The following is a 17,101-nucleotide window of genomic DNA, read 5'->3' as shown; positions in this document are numbered from 1 at the left end:
TGAAATATTGTCATTCTAAAGTCATCAAGCGGAACTCAATCGTACTTATAACATAAATGTATCGACTATTGATAACATCATAAATATTAATCGTTTTTGGGCCAATAAATAAAATCTCACAATTTTTGGTATGTATACAATTTTATAAATCCTTTATTCATATTGATATTTAAATATATTAATGTAAATTTGTTTTTTTTTCGATTCTCATAAAATTTTTCGTTTGCTTCAGCTTTTCATTATACGAAATTAGTCTACACGATACATACAAAAAAATAATACTTAACTTTCCTACAAGAATGACAAAAGACACAATTAGTTGATACGAAAAAAAAAAAAATATGAATGTTGTTCTTGATTTACTAGTATTTAGAATTAATAATTTCCACAATTGAAAAAAGAGTTAAGGAAACTTTTATATATGTATATAAATTTATAATTATATTTATAAAAAAAATTAAGTTTTTCTTCATTAACATTTTAGTTTAGAATAATCATAATCGTTTTTCATTAAAAATTAAATTTGACAACAAGCTGTTAATTTTAAACTCTAGTATGTATTTTTTACATACATACAAAAAATAAATGACAAGTTTAACTTAGTTTAGAAGACATTTAATAAGGATACATACAAAATATAAATTGTTGATTTGCAATAGTATTATACTTTTAGTAAGAGCTTATTATCGGTTTTGCAGCAATGCATTATAGTTTTTGGATATAATTATTCTTGGTAATTGTAAAACATTTTTATTTACATTTTAAAATGCATGGCTTAGGCGTAAATTATTATTGGAAAGTTTAATTGTACCATTTCCCATTCTGAATTGAAGATTACATACGTCAAAACATTTAGGGCTTAAAATTGTATACCCGACGAAAATAAATGAAGACATTTAAAAATAAAAATGGTTTGTTGCTATCGAAAAATTATATTTAACACACGAAAGTACTAACCAAACAGCTAAAGCTTAACTATGCTACCACCTAAAGTTTATTTTAGATCAACCCCACAATTGAGTATAATTTAATTTAATTAATTAATTGAATTGAATTGAGTTTAATTTATTTTATTTTAATTTAATTAAGTTAAATTTAATTTAATTGAGTTTAATTTAATTTAATTTAATTTAATGTAATTTAATTTAATTTAATTTAATTTAATTTAATTTAATTTAATTTAATTTAATTTAATTTAATTTAATTTAATTTAATTTAATTTAATTTAATTTAATTTAATTTAATTTAATTTAATTTAATTTAATTTAATTTAATTTAATTTAATTTAATTTAATTTAATTTAATTTAATTTAATTTAATTTAATTTAATTTAATTTAATTTAATTTAATTTAATTTAATTTAATTTAATTTAATTTAATTTAATTTAATTTAATTTAATTTAATTTAATTTAATTTAATTTAATTTAATTTAATTTAATTTAATTTAATTTAATTTAATTTAATTTAATTTAATTTAATTTAATTTAATTTAATTTAATTTAATTTAATTTAATTTAATTTAATGGAATTCAACTGAATTCCACTGAATTTAGTTTAATAAATTTATTTTTTTTATTTCAATAAATTTTGTATATTTTTAATTTAAATTTAAGGGCGTTTTCGTTTCCCAAAAAATATGTTGCCTTGGTGTTACACTACTTTTCCCCTCATTGCATTTTCGCCCTCATGATATTGTCATTCGATAGTTTTTGTTAATTCATAATATTGTGAGGGATTCAGAACCCAAAACCTATGATAGTGTCCTTGATGTTTTGCAATCAATTTCGAGAGTGTTACACCGTTTATTCCAACCGAAATCGCCATAAATTATCTCTCATGTTCCGATAATTGGTATCGCAAGTAGAGCTGCAAAACTTCGATAGCACTATCGATAGTTTTATTTTTAAGGTACTATCGATATTTATTTTCCGATAGCGATACTATCGAAGAAACCCAGATCGCTATAAAAATATTGGCAATGCTATATACTGAAGTAGGTAAAAAATAAAACAAAATTGGAAAATTCTAATTTATTTTAATGTCTGTCTTACTTCTTTAAAAAGAGACTTTTTTCCCAAAAATGTACGGCTTTGAATGAAATGGATTTCCTTTTCATTTATTTTGTAGCAAATTTTTATTCATACAATAGATACTGGTCAAGACTAAAACCTACGAACCAAATTCAGAACGTAAAAATATTCTTGATTACGTTTAATTGCAATTCACCCTTATTCCTGAAGTCGCCCTCGCTCTCGCCGTCGCTTTTAAGTCGTCTGTCGCTTTTAAGTCGTCTCGTCATTCATTTGGTATTCCTGTGAAGTGGCGACGGCGAGACGACGATTACTTTTTGTACCAATTACAATACTCGGTAATAAAAGGCCGATATCACTAGAAAATAATCAGCTGATGTGTAAAAAATGAATTTTATTTTTTTCGGTTTAAAATATTTTTATTTCTGACGCAATTCTGTGTCGGCAAATCAAGAAAAAATATTTAATTTGACGCGGGAAAAAATGTGGATATATATTCAAGGACAGTAAAAGCTTCCAAAACTATAAAAATGGCGACGACGCTGAGATCAATGGCACAAGGATCATCGTGAAAGAAAACAATCAGCTGATAGGCAAATAGAATTTTAATTATTTGCTTTTAAAAATAATAAATTTGACTCGGGAAATGATTTACATTATCTAAGTTTGGTGCTAAATAAAATACATTGGCCTTGAAAGGTTTCTATTAAAAATAAATGGAAAAATCAACACGTTTACTTTAATTGTGCAGTTTTCTTTTCTATGATGTGAATGTGATGACCATAACTGCTATATATACAGATCAATTTGGTATAAATAGCGCATTTTTATATCAATAGATTTGTGATCGTGGTCAGCTCAGAACATGAGTTCCTCAAAGAGTGGAAACTGGAATAAATACTTGAACAGTATAGATTTTTTTAATAATAGTTACAGCTTTTCTACCATTTGTTACAATTTGTCTCTAAAGGCCAAAGGCATTGAACTACAAACCATTTGTTCCAATTGGTTTTAAATCGTTGGAGTCAGTCTAGCTCATCTAATGGCTGATATCTTCCTACACCCAAAAAAAAGTGAACCCACCGTGGAAGAAAATGTAGGTTTATTTTAGAAAATTTTAACTAAAATAGTTTTCTAATTGCAACATGTTACAAATAAGTTCATACTTTTTGTCAAATTGAAGAAAAATGTTTAAAAATAATTAATTTTTTTCTGTTGTTTAAGAAAATTTCATATGTTGAAAGAAAAAATTGGTTTTAAAAATTGTTAAAAAGTCCTTAGCGCTGTACGAAGTTCAAGACTGGTACATTTTTAGTAAAATTTACTCATTTGAGAGACTTATGAACTCAATTTAAGAAAACTTCTGTCATTTTAGGAAAATATGAACTAATTTATTTTTTAGTAAAATTGTGCACTATATTTATATACAACTTTTTTTCTTGGTTTTAGTTCACGTCATTAAAGTTAGCAAAAAATTATTAAAATAAGGAACATTTACTCATATTGTGCAAAATTTAACTAAAATCAACTAATCTTCATGAACTAAAATAAAGTTCAGTTGGCATTAGAGCCCCTTTTTTCTGGGTGTACGTTTTTTTTTTCATTTATTGTAATTTTTGAAGATTAGTCACTTTACTTCTTATCAAATTTAATTTTTTAAATTTATTTTTCAATTGTTCGATTAATAAAGTCTAAATAACTTCTTCAAAAATTAATCACTAAACTCGTTGCTGGTAAATTTAACGGCGACAAAAAGCGACGATATTGGCGACACCAGGAATACCGATTTTCGTCGATAGCAGAATATATCGACGAACGGAATACCAATTACTGGCGACAGACGAAAAGCGACGGCGAGGGTGACTTCAGGAATAAGGTGGGTATTAATTTCGAGTTTAAGGTGGGTATTAAGTTCGAGTTTAGCCGCTAAAATCGTCATTTTTTCACGATTACTTTTCTTTAATAATCCATTTTAATGAATACAAACTTTGTGAAAATTTGCTTTGGGATACTACCCCTCAAGTTATAATGAAATCTGCAACAAATATGTATAATTTTATGACTTTTTTACTGATTTAGTTTTCACTCTAGTGAAAATTAGCGGCTAAACTCGAACTTAATACTCACCTTTAGCCGCTAAAATCGTCATTTTTTCACGATTACTTTTCTTTAATAATCCATTTTAAGGAATATAAACTTTGTGAAAATTTGCTTTGGGATATTCCCCATCAAGTTATAATAAAATCTGCGACAAATATGTATAATTTTATGACGTTTTTTACTCATTTAGTTTTCACTTTAGTGAAAATTAGCGGCTATACACAAACTTAATACCCACCTATAAGGGTGATTATTTTCATCTGGATGTCGGTGAAAAAATCTTGGGCTTTACGTTTTGTTTTGCATACTAGCAACCACGGAGTCTAAAAGGATGTTCAGCAAAGCTGGATCCACCATTTCAAAAAGAAGCGTTTTTCGTTATTTCTTACTCATTTTATATAATCTAAACTCATACTTCTGTTTAATGAAAAACTTTTAAAATTAATTATTGCAAAAAATCCGATAGTATCGATTATTTGTTTTAAAATTATCGAAAATATCGAATGGTGCGATTATCGATAGTTTTGCAGCTCTAATCGCAAGAATTCACTTTGCTTATAATGAAAAAATTATTCAATAATTTCAATTGGAATTTAAAATTAAGAGAACTATATGATCAGTTTATATATTTTAAGATTAAGAAAATGGAAAAGAATTACGTGGGTGATTCGATAAGTATTTAGCCTACAAAACAAAACTAATATCGAATCGTTCAGGTGGTAAGTTGAACACTAGCCGTTTTGGAGAATTTCCTATAGCTACATATAATGATCATGTTTCAAGGTTGGGATAAGTAAGTACTGATCGGCTCACCCAAAGAAAGTATCCATAGATTTTTGTATGATTAAACAGAATTTTTCACTAATTATGCAAATGAGATATAATAAAAAAAATATTTTAAACATAGACATGTTGCTGTTTTTACTCCACAGAACAGGAAATAGATTAAAACTGATTCCAATAATTTAATAAAGATTTTTGTTTTTCGTTTCGAACAAAATATTTTTTCAAAAATACTTGAAGGCACTTTGTTTCTGCTTATAAGACTTTCGTAAGATACAAATTAATGATATATGCACATGGTAAATTGCACGAATGTATTCAAAACACCAGTGACTTGGCTTTGGCCCCTTTTCGTAAACTTTTTAAGAGTTTTTCAAATCCCAGCTCCATCAATTATGAGATGTGGCACGTATGTTTTTAAAATCTTGAGTTTGGGTGGTACTACGTAGAACTTCTAGCCACCTAGAAGAATAAAATATATTAATTTTTTTTATTAATTTCTTTGTATTTAAACAAGTATACCAACCTTTCATATGTATGAATACTTTCAGCTCGAAAGAAGTACACATGATTCTTAAAGGTAAGCTTAAAGACAAATTCCTTTTGGACATCATCCTGGACACCTGGAGGACCAACTGTATAACCCAATAGTGGCAAGCTGGCCAAGGCGTATTCATCCTGATACGATTTATAGAAATACAAACAGAATGAGGTAAAGACCACCCAAAGTTTTTGCCAACCGCTACTGTTCTTGTATTTACGCAGCAAATAGCTTGAAAGTTGATTTTCGGCCGAAATGATATGATCTCCCAAACCGACGGTGGCGCCACGATGCCAGCATACGTGTGTGGCTGTATTGCTTCGCGAGGGTGGCGTTTTGTTTTGTGTAGCTTGCTGTTGTTGTTGCTGGAGCAATTGTTGAGTTGTCATCGAAGCATTGCCATTGGTCAAACCTAACAGATCGAGGCCTTCTTCGGATGAGGCTACAAAACGAGGTTACAACAAAATTAAGATAATTTGATTTTAAAGCAATATAGAAGAAATATTGTTGGTGATAAAAATTGAGGTGATTGAGTAATGTTTGTATTGTTCAAACATATTATGTTTCACCTTAAGCATATACAGGTAGATAAAAATGTCAATGAAATTTTCTATGTGTATATATAAGGTATAAGGCGCCAATTGGTTACTTCCATTCTTTTACTTGCAGCTTACTCTCTAGGTATCTTTTTCTAAACGTATACACTGGTAGAAAAAAGGCGGCACGTGGCTATTACTGTTTGGTATTAATAGATTGGTCCACGTTACCTTTCAATTTTGATACCACTTTATATCAAATCATTTACATCCGGTATTATATGGTATTAACTATCACATCCCCATTACATATGACATGCTGCCGTTGCTAAAAACTAATTGGTCGCTAGCCTAGGTAGTTTATTTTCTTCACATAAAGCAAGAAGGCGAGTAAATTACAATATTTTTTGGAAAACGTGACGACCAAAAAATTAAATTTGTGAAGCATTGGCAAGTAACAGGTTGGCTGATAAGTCCCCGGTCTGACACATAGATGGCGTCGCTAGTATTAAATGCATATTATTTTTATATAGTACCAACCTTCAAATGATTCGTGTCAAAATTTGACGTCTGTAAGTCAATTACTTTGTGAGATAGAGCGTCTTTTGTGAAGCACTTTTGTTATTGTGAAAAAAAAAATGGAAAAAGGGAATTTCGTGTTTTCATAAAATACTGTTTTCTGAAGGGGGAAAAATACGGTGGAAGCAAAAACTTGGCTTGATAATGAGTTTCCGCACTCTGCCCCAGGGAAATCAACAATAATTGATTGGTATGCAAAATTCAAACATGGTGAAATGAGCATGGAGGACGGTGAACGCAGTGGACGCCCGAAAGAGGCGCCCGACGAAAAAATAAAAAAAATCCACAAAATGATTTTGAATGACCGTAAAATGAAGTTGATCGAGATAGCAGAGGCCTTAAAGATATCAAAGGAACGTATTGGTCATATCATTCATCAATATTTGGATATGCAGAAGCTCTGTGCAAATTGGGTGCCGCGCGAGCTCACATTTGACCAAAAACAACAACGTGTTGATGATTCTGAGCGGTGTTTGCAGCTGTTAACTCGTAATACACCCGAGTTTTTCCGTCGATATGTGACAATGGATGAAACATGGCTCCATCACTACACTCCTGAGTCCAATCGACAGTCGGCTGAGTGGACAGCGACCGGTGAACCGTCTCCGAAGCGTGGAAAGACAAAAAAGTCCGCTGGCAAAGTAATGGCCTCTGTTTTTTGGGATGCGCATGGAATAATTTTTATCGATTATCTTGAGAAGGGAAAAACCATCAACAGTAACTATTATATGGCGTTATTGGAGCGTTTGAAGGTCGAAATCGCGGCAAAACGGCCCCATATGAAGAAGAAAAAAGTGTTGTTCCACCAAGACAACGCACCGTGTCACAAGTCATTGAGAACGATGGCAAAAATTCATGAATTGCTTCCCCACCCACCGTATTCTCCAGATCTGGCCCCCAGCGACTTTTCCTTGTTCTCAGACCTCAAAAGGATGCTCGCAGGGAAAAAATTTGGCTGCAATGAAGAGGTGATCGCCGAAACTGAGGCATATTTTGAGGCAAAACCGAAGGAGTACTACCAAAATGGTATCAAAAATTGGAAGGTCATTATAATTGTTGTATCGCTCTTGAAGGGAACTATGTTGAATAATAAATAAAAACGAATTGTGACCAAAAAATGTGTTTTTCTTTCTTAGACCGGGGACTTATCAGCCAACCTGTTATATAGCCCCCATATAAACCGATCCCCAGATTTGACCTGCGGAGCTCTTGGAGGAGCAAATTTCATCCGATTCGTTTGAAATTTGGAACATTGCACTAGTATATGGCCGCTAACAACCATGCCAAAATTGGTCCATAGCGGTCTATAGTTATATATAGCCGATCCCCAAATCTACCAAAATTTTATTACTATAGAAAATTTTGTCAAAAATTTATTACTATACAAAATTTTTTTGGGAGCCACCGTGGTGCAATGGTTAGCATGCCCGCCTTGCATACACAAGGTCGTGGGTTCGATTCCTGCTACGACCGAACACCAAAAAAGTTTTTCGGCGGTGGATTATCCCACCTCAGTAATGCTGGTGACATTTCTGAGGGTTTCAAAGCTTCTCTAAGTGGTTTCACTGGAATGTGGAACGCCGTTCGGACTCGGCTATAAAAAGGAGGTCCCTTGTCATTGAGCTTAACATGGAATCGGGCAGCACTCAGTGATAAGAGAGAAGTTCACCACTGTGGTATCACAATGGACTGAATAGTCTAAGTGAGCCTGATACATCGGGCTGCCACATAACCTAACCTAACCTACAAAATTTTGTCAGGATTTTATTTCTATAGAAACTTTTATCAACATTTTATTTCTATAGAAAATTTTGTCAAGATTTTAATGCTATAGAAAATTTTGTCAAAATTGTATTTCTATAGACAATTTTTGCCGTTAACAACCATGCCAAAATTGGTCCATATCGGTCTATAGTTATATATAGCCGATCCCCAAAAATAATCTACAAAATTTTGTCAGGATTTTATTTCTATAGAATATTTTATCAAAATTTTATTTCTATAGAAAATTTTGTCAAGATTTTAATGCTATAGAAAATTTTGTCAACATTGTATTTCTACACGCAAAGAAAAAAACGTTTGGAAAACGTGTACCGAAAACGCTTTTCTTTTGTTAGAGTTTTTTGAATTGCTTCGAAAAATTTAAACTTTTATCACCAAAAAAAATCGTTTGTTGCAAAATTTTTATTTTTTCAATAAAAAAAGTTATTTTTGAAAGAACAACACAGTCCATTTCGTTTATATCAAACACTGTTCTTTTCTGACTTTAGGTCTTTAATAAGACACATTTTACAGTTCAAAAATTAATATACTACAATGTAATGTTGAACATTTTTCGGAATCTTCCGGATATATTTGGAATATATGTAAAAAAAAAACTTTGGTCGAAGCAGGGATCGAACCCACGACCCTTTGCATGCAAGTCGGACGTAGCAACCACTGCTCCACGGTGCCAAACTAAATGTTTGTTTCTGTTAAATAAACTTTGTTTATTCGGTTCGTGGGCGCCGCAAGCTATGCTATATAAATATAACTTATATGGATATTTATCTATTGATGACCACAACAGGTACATAGCTCAGTGGTTAGTGTGTTGGCTTACAAAGTGCATGGTCCGCGGTTCGATTCTCCGTCCAGGCGAAAGGTAAAAAAATTTCAAAAATTTATAAAATCGTATAATTTTTTCTACATTGTTGGTCACGTCCTCGTGGACGTGACAAAGATGTGGGGGAAAATGCAATTAGCAAGAAAACAATTTTTTTGAGTTTGTCTTTATGAAATTGTTTTTACATCCTGGAAAAGAATAAACGTTTATCACAAAAAGTATATACTTTTCTTCCAAATACACTTCCTTACAGCGAAAAGCAATTGAGAAACGAAATTTGTTTGTCTAAAATTTCGTTTGGAAGGAAAGAATTATTTTTTTGCGTGTATAGACAATTTTGTCAAAATTTTATTGCTATAGAAAATTTTATCAAAATTTTAGTTCTATAGAAAATTTTTTTTTCATAATTTTATTTCGATAGAAAATTTTGTCAAAATTTTATTTTTATAGAAAATTTTGTCGTATTTAATCGGCCTTTTTTGTTTAATATATACCCCGTATGGACTAACTTACAATTGAGAAGACGGTGTTAAGAAGTTTTAAGATACCTTGCCATCAGCAAGTGTTACCGCAATCCAAGTAATTCGATTGTGGATGACAGTCTTTAGTACAAGTTTCTATGCAATCCATGGTGGAGGGTACATAGGATTAGGCCTGACCGAACTTACGGCCCTATATACTTGTTTAAGTTCGATTACACTAAAACATTTTTTAGTTTGGATGGAAACAAATAAAAATGTCAACTTAGGAGCTACCCTGACACACAATTAAAACAATATTTTATGAATATCTATAGTATTTGTCAAAAAAAAAAAAATTTTAATCAAATTGAGACATAATAGTAAACAAAATGTTTGCTAATCGTAGTTAGGAGCTTGTAAGTATATTACAGTGCAAAAATATACCAAAAACTACTTTTGGTTCTTAAGTATGCTTTGGGGGAATATTTATAACCTAAAAAATTTTATAATTTGTCGTTCGTTAAATCCTAAAGTACAAAAATAAAGGGTGGTTAAATTGTAAGGGCCGATGTTGAATGTGAACCACACCTAAACGCCAAGTTTTTTCCCAATTTTATTTGACATTTCTCTATTTCAGACTTACTCAATTTGAACCATGGAGAGATACACAACCGAACAACGTGTTAAATGGTTTCAAGAAATGGCAACAGTGGATGATCAATTTTCGAAGAAAATTATCTTCAGTGATGAGGCACATTTTCACCTCAGTGGATTCGTCAATAAACAGAATTGCCGCATTTGGGCGAATGAGAATCCAAGAGTGATTGTCGAAAAACCAATGCACCCACAAAGATTGACTGTTTGGTGCGGTTTATGGGCTGGCGGCATCATCGGGCCGTATTTCTTCCTAAATGAGGCCGGTCAGGCAGTTACTGTGAATGGTGTTCGCTATCGTGAGATGATAACGAACTTTTTATGGCCCGAATTGGAAGATATGGGTGTGGACGATATGTGGTTTCAGCAGGACGGTGCCACTTGCCACACAGCTAACGAAACAATCGCTCTTTTGCGCAACAAATTCAATGGCCGTGTTATCTCACGTAATGGCGATGTCAATTGGCCGCCAAGATCATGTGATTTGACACCATTGGACTTTTTTCTTTGGGGTTATTTGAAAGAAAAGGTTTACGTCGATAAGCCAGCAACAATTCAAGAGCTAAAGGATGAGATAATTCGGCACATTAACGGCATAGAACCTCCATTATGCCTCAGCGTCATCGAAAATTTGGACCATCGGATGAAGGTGTGCCACCGAGGTCGAGGCGCCCTTTTGGCCGATATTTTGTTCCATACAACAATTGAGTAATACCAATATATCATAATAAAAAATACCAATATATCATAATAAACAAGTATATACGGCCGCAAGTTCGGCCAGGCCGAATCTTATGTACCCACCACCATGGATTGCGTAGAAACTTCTACGAAAGACCATCATCCACAATCGAATTACTTGGGTTGTGGTATCTTAAAACTTCTTAACATCGTTTTTTGTCTAATATATACCATGTATGATTTAGTCCATACATGGTATATATTAGACAAAAAAAGTTATGTATAGTTAAGTCTACAAATAATTACGAATCGATATAGACTTTTTGTACGTAGAGAGCCAGAATTGAAATATGGAGATCGCTTATATGGGGGCTATATACAATTATGAACTTGATATGGACCAATTTTTGTGTGATTGGGGATCGATTTATCTGAGGGCCATGTATAACTATAGACCGATATGGACCTAGTTAGGCATGGTTGTTAACGACCATATACTAGCACAATGTACCAAATTTCAACTCACTCGGATGAAATTTGCTCCTCCAAGAGGTTCCAAAACCAAATCTCGGGATCGGTTTATATGGGGCTATGTACGATTATGGACTGATATGGACCACTTTTGGCATGGTTGTTAAATATCATATACTACCATCACGTACCAAATTTCAAGCAGATCGGATGAATTTTGCTTCTCCAAAAGGCACCGGAGGTCAAATCTGGGCATCGCTTTATATGGGCGCTATATATAATTATGGACTGATAGGAACCAATTCCTGCATGGTTGTTGGATACCATATACTAACATCACGTACCAAATTCCAACCGAATGGGAAGAATTTTGCTCTTCTCTGGAGGTCAAATCTGGGGATCGGTTTATATGGGACCTATATATAATTATGGACCGATATCGACCAATTTTTGCATGGGAGTTTGAGGCCATATATTAACACCACGTACCAAATTTCAACTGAATCAGATGAATTTTGGTCTTCCAAGAGGTTCCGGAGGTCAAATCTGGTGATCGGTTTATATGGGAGCTATATATAATTATGAACCGATGTGGACCAATTTTTGCATGGTTGTTAGAGACCATATACTAACATCACGTATCAAATTTCAGCCGGATCGGATGAAATTTGCTTCTCTTAGAGGCCACGCAAGCCAAATCGGGGGATCGGTTTATATGGGGGCTATATATAATTATGGGCCGATGTGGACCAATTTTTGCATGGTTGTTAGAGACCATATATTAACACCATGTACCAAATTTCAGCCGGATCAAATGAAATTTGCTTCTCTTAGAGGCCTCGCAAGCCAAATCGGGGGATCGGTTTATATGGGGGCTATATATAATTATGAACCGATGTCGACCAATTTTTTCGTGGTTGTTAGACACCATATACTAACATCATGTACCAAATTTCAGCAAGATCGGATGAAATTTGCCTCTCTTAGAGGCCTCGCAAGCCAAATCGGGGGATCGGTTTATATGGGGGCTATATATAATTATGGACCGATGTGAACCAGTTTTGGCATGGTTGTTAGAGACCATATAATGACACCATGTACCAAATTTCAGCCGGATCGGATGAAATTTGCTTCTCTTAGGGGCCTCGCAAGCCAAATCGGGGGATCGGTTCATATGGGGGCTATATATAATTATGGACCGATGTAGACCAATTTTTGCATGGTTGTTAGAGACCATATACTAACGCCATGTACCAAATTTCAGCCGGATCGGATGAAATTTGCTTTTCTTAAGGCCTCGCCAGCCAAATTTTGGGGTCCGTTTATATGGGGGCTATACGTAAAATTGGACCGATATGGCCCATTTGCAATACCATCCGACTTACATCAATAACAACTACTTGTGCCAAGTTTCAAGTCGATAGCTTGTTTCGTTCGGAAGTTAGCTTGATTTCAACAGACGGACGGACGGACGGACATGCTCAGATCGACTCAGAATTTCACCACGACCCAGAATATATATACTTTATGGGGTCTTAGAGCAATATTTCGATGTGTTACAAACGGAATGACAAAGTTAATATACCCCCCATCCTATGGTGGTGGGTATAAAAATTAAAATAATTTCCTAAATAGTTTGTGTTTTATTCAAAATCAACATCGGCCCTTGATATTTTAACCACCCTTTATAACAGCAGACATCGACTGCTGTTTTTAGCAGACTTTTTTCTGTGAGTTTAGTTATATAGTAACAAATCGTATTTGTTTTTAAATAGTAGACAATGTTTGCTATTTCAACAAACAGCGACTGCTTTCCCTTTTTCAGCAGTCGTTTTGCTGTTTTATGCTAACAAATTTCTTTGGGTACATCATTTATGAAATTAGACATTGTCATAAAAGCAAAAATGAACTAAATGTAGAGAAGATAATCATTGGATCCATATTATGACCATATAAACCGTGCAGTAGTTCATTTTTACTATTTTTGGGAATTTTACTTAAATTGTCTTGTACTTTAGTTTACATTGATTTTATTTGGACGGCCATTAAAAGTGAAATATATTATGAAATAATAAAATTAAACAAAAAACAAAACATAAGTGAAAATTAGCGTCAGTTTAACGATGGACTTTTTTTTAATTTTTTCTTCTAGAAAAATAGCAATAAAAACAAAATATTTAACCTTTTATTGAACGATCTGGTGCAAGAAATTTTTTAAACAATATCTCAAAACTCAAAATTAAAGGATTGAGAAAGCTTATAAAGCATTTCTTACTTGGTATTGCAACTTCCTTTTCTTGGCAGCCAAATGAAATATAAAAATCACACAAAAACAGGAAATTACAAAATTTATGACCAGTTTACATTGTTTCCACAAAAGAAAAACAAAAACAATAAAATACTCACTGCAATTCTTCAAATTTGTCAAAGTCAATTGGGTATGGGGTTTATTTTTGATATCCGCTGCTGCTTTTGATAATTCCGCCAACCACAAAGTCTTTTCGGCTGTTGTACAAGCACTCACTGTTATGGCACATTGACCACCGAAAATCGAAAAAGAATTATGTTCACCATTTTCGGTTAGCAAAGATCGTACGGGCACATGACCCAAAATCCGGAATGATTGATCAATGGGTGACTTAGATCCATACAAGAGAATATCGGAGAATAGGAAGAACATACGTTGTTGTAGGCCGCGTACAGAGTGCTTCAATAGGCATCCTTGACGTATAAGACGACGTTGACTTTGGACCAATTTATCAAAACCATTGATATCCCTCTGCAATTCACACAAATGGATGAAATTAAGCGAATCGGGCATTTGATTGCGTATTTGTTTGGTGGTACGGGATAATAGATGATAGACAGCTTGACAATCGGTAAAGTCCAAATGTTCTTCGGTATAGAAATCACAAAGTCCTTAAACGAGAATAAATTGAATAAATTAAAATTTTCAAAAATAAGCTTAAAATCCTACTCACTTTCCAAAATCAATTGATAGTGCAGCATTCGCTGCATAGGTTTCATCAGTAGTTCGCCAATGGGCAAGTAGCAAATCTTTTGTTGTTCAAAATCTTTATAGATTTGTTGGAATCGATTATCGTTTTCGAACATTTCATTCAAACATTCCAAAATGTCTACAAGTGTTTGAGCATATTCATCATAGATGGGCAATACAGCCATATTTTTTAGCATAACATCTCCGATGCGATGGCTATCATGGGTTCCACGTCCCTCCCACAACACCAAACGATGTTCCAAATCTCTTAGGAAAATATTATGATGTTGGGCCATGGATTCCAGCATTTGGAATAAAGGTTGTAGATTTTCTACATCCTCTTCGGAAAGTTCTTTGCGGAAATTTGTATTCAATATTTCCAAATCTTTCTTATACGTGCGTTCACTCATCAAGAGTTCTTTGGATAAAAAGTAAGATTTCTCAGTGGGCCATTTCTGTAAGTAATCGAAGAAGATTTTATGAATTTAAAAATTTCTAAAAAAAAATCCATTTCATTTAAAGGGTGATACGGTCAAAGTTTGGTCAATATAAACTTGACGTATTTCTTTCAATTTTGCATTTTAAAAACTTGAACACCCCTCATTTTGAAGGTGTGTGTGTGTAGAATGTTGCTCCTATTTTGATTTTGGAATTCACTCTGCAGTTGTCAAAATGCCGTACAAGCAAGATGAGCAGCTTATCAAAATTTTGCTCGCGCATCGCGAAAATCCGAGCTACTCGTACGCAAAGCTGGCAAAATCGCTAAAAGATGCCAAATCAACCGTTACAAATGTAATTAATGTGTTTGGGGAACGTTTGTCGACAGCCAGGAAGTCTGGATCGGGGGGAAATCGAAAACCGGAAGCCGCTGAGACGACAAAGAGAGTTGCCGGTAGTTTCAAGCGAAACCCTAACCTCTCTCTCCGAGATGCCGCAAATAAGCTGGGTGTATCGTCTACAACCGTGCATCGAGCCAAAAAACGGGCCGGACTATCGACTTACAAGAAGGTAGTGACTCCAAATCGCGATGATAAACAAAATACGACAGCCAAAGCGCGATCCCGGAGGCTGTACACGACGATGCTGATGAAGTTTGACTGCGTGGTAATGGACGACGAAACCTACGCCAAAGCCGACTACAAGCAGCTTCCGGGACAGGAGTTTTATACGGCAAAAGGAAGGGGAAAGGTAGCAGATATTTTCAAGCACATAAAACTGTCAAAGTTCGCAAAGAAATATCTGGTTTGGCAAGCCATCTGTACCTGTGGCTTGAAAAGCAGCATTTTCATAGCTTCCGGGACTGTCAACCAAGAAATTTACGTGAAAAAGTGTTTGAATAAACGTCTGCTGCCTTTCCTGAAGAAACACGGTTGTACCGTACTGTTTTGGTCGCATTTGGCATCTTGCCATTACGGTAAAAAGGCCATGGAGTGGTACGCCGCCAACAACGTGCAGGTGGTTCCCAAGGACAAGAACCCTCCCAACATGCCAGAGCTCCGCCGAATTGAGAAATACTGGGCTATTGTCAAGCGGAACCTAAAGAAGACCAAAAAAACTGCTAAGGACGAGCAGCAGTTCAAGGCAAACTGGCTTTCAGCGGCGAAGAAGGTGGACAAGGTGGCTGTACAAAATCTGATGGCAGGTGTCAAGCGTAAGGCCCGGCAATTCGGATTTGGAAAAGCGAAAGCCTAACTGAATATTTTTCATGAATTTTATACTAATTGAACTTGAAAAAGAAATTTAATTTGATTTTTTAAAAAAACGATTTCACCGATTTACACGCGTTTTCCCTTGACCAAATTTTGACCGTATCACACTTTATCCTTCCTTACCCTTCTGTTTGCTTCTACATCACTATCGCCCGTAGTACCCGTAACTCTGGTTGTAGCTCCAGGTCCATTATTATTGGTTAACGCTGCTTGAGCTGTATTCAATTCATGTCGTTTGGCATGTTGTATTTCTGCCTGTATAACATCATAGGTTCCAGCTTCTGATCGTGATAGGGATGAGGATTTATCCGATCCCATGTTTAAGTCTCGTCGATCCAATGACATATTGCCATTTATGCCATGGTAAACTTCTGTAAAATAAAATGTAGTCTGGAATCAGTTTATTGCCTTAGATAAGTCTTTTGCTATATATTACTAAATTAATTGGGGTTTTTTGTAACTTAAAATATTTAAACTTACAATATAAAATCTTTTCAATTTAGATTAAATAAATGCAAATTTTAATTTATCTTTAATGAATACTTACTTCCTTTAAATTGAGGACTACTCTAGAAGTCAAATGCATATTAAACTCTAAAAAAAACCTCTACATACAAAACAAAAATATATTTGTTGTCTTCAATCACGAAATTAAGGTTGAATTACACACTATGAGTCAATCCGTGCGTTGATGGAAGGATTAATTTTTTTTTTTTTGCGGCAGACTATTCGAGCATTTGATTTCAAAGAGAAATTTCAACTCTTTAATCATCGGACGCATTGTACGCATGGTATGTAATTCTACCTTTAATTGATCCAATTAATTTTTAAATGAAATGTCTTCAATCACAAAATTGATAGTATCAATCACCAAAGTCAATTAAAAAACAAGTAACGTCTAAAGTCGGGAGGGCCCAACTATATTATACCCTGCACCACTTTGTAGATCTAA

At 33.8% G+C, this 17,101-nt stretch overlaps 1 protein-coding gene across 1 annotated transcript; it reads right to left on the bottom strand.

The window, feature by feature from the left end:
- Window positions 1–5,303: 5,303 nt before the first annotated feature.
- LOC142225570 (FERM, ARHGEF and pleckstrin domain-containing protein 2-like) lies at window positions 5,304–16,494 on the bottom strand. Its single transcript, XM_075295357.1, has 5 exons — window positions 16,273–16,494; window positions 14,424–14,895; window positions 13,849–14,361; window positions 5,441–5,897; window positions 5,304–5,376 (listed from the first exon to the last, which is right to left on the bottom strand). The coding sequence occupies exons 1-5, from the start codon at window positions 16,492–16,494 to the stop codon at window positions 5,304–5,306; spliced, it is 1,737 nt and encodes a 578-aa protein (XP_075151472.1).
- Between the last annotated feature and the right edge of the window lie 607 nt (window positions 16,495–17,101).

Source organism: Haematobia irritans, chromosome 1 (assembly GCF_050003625.1).
Source record: "Haematobia irritans isolate KBUSLIRL chromosome 1, ASM5000362v1, whole genome shotgun sequence".
Classification (NCBI taxonomy): Eukaryota; Metazoa; Arthropoda; class Insecta; order Diptera; family Muscidae; genus Haematobia; species Haematobia irritans.
The sequence above is the reverse complement of the archived record's forward strand: the minus strand, read 5'-3'. Positions and strand labels throughout refer to the sequence as shown.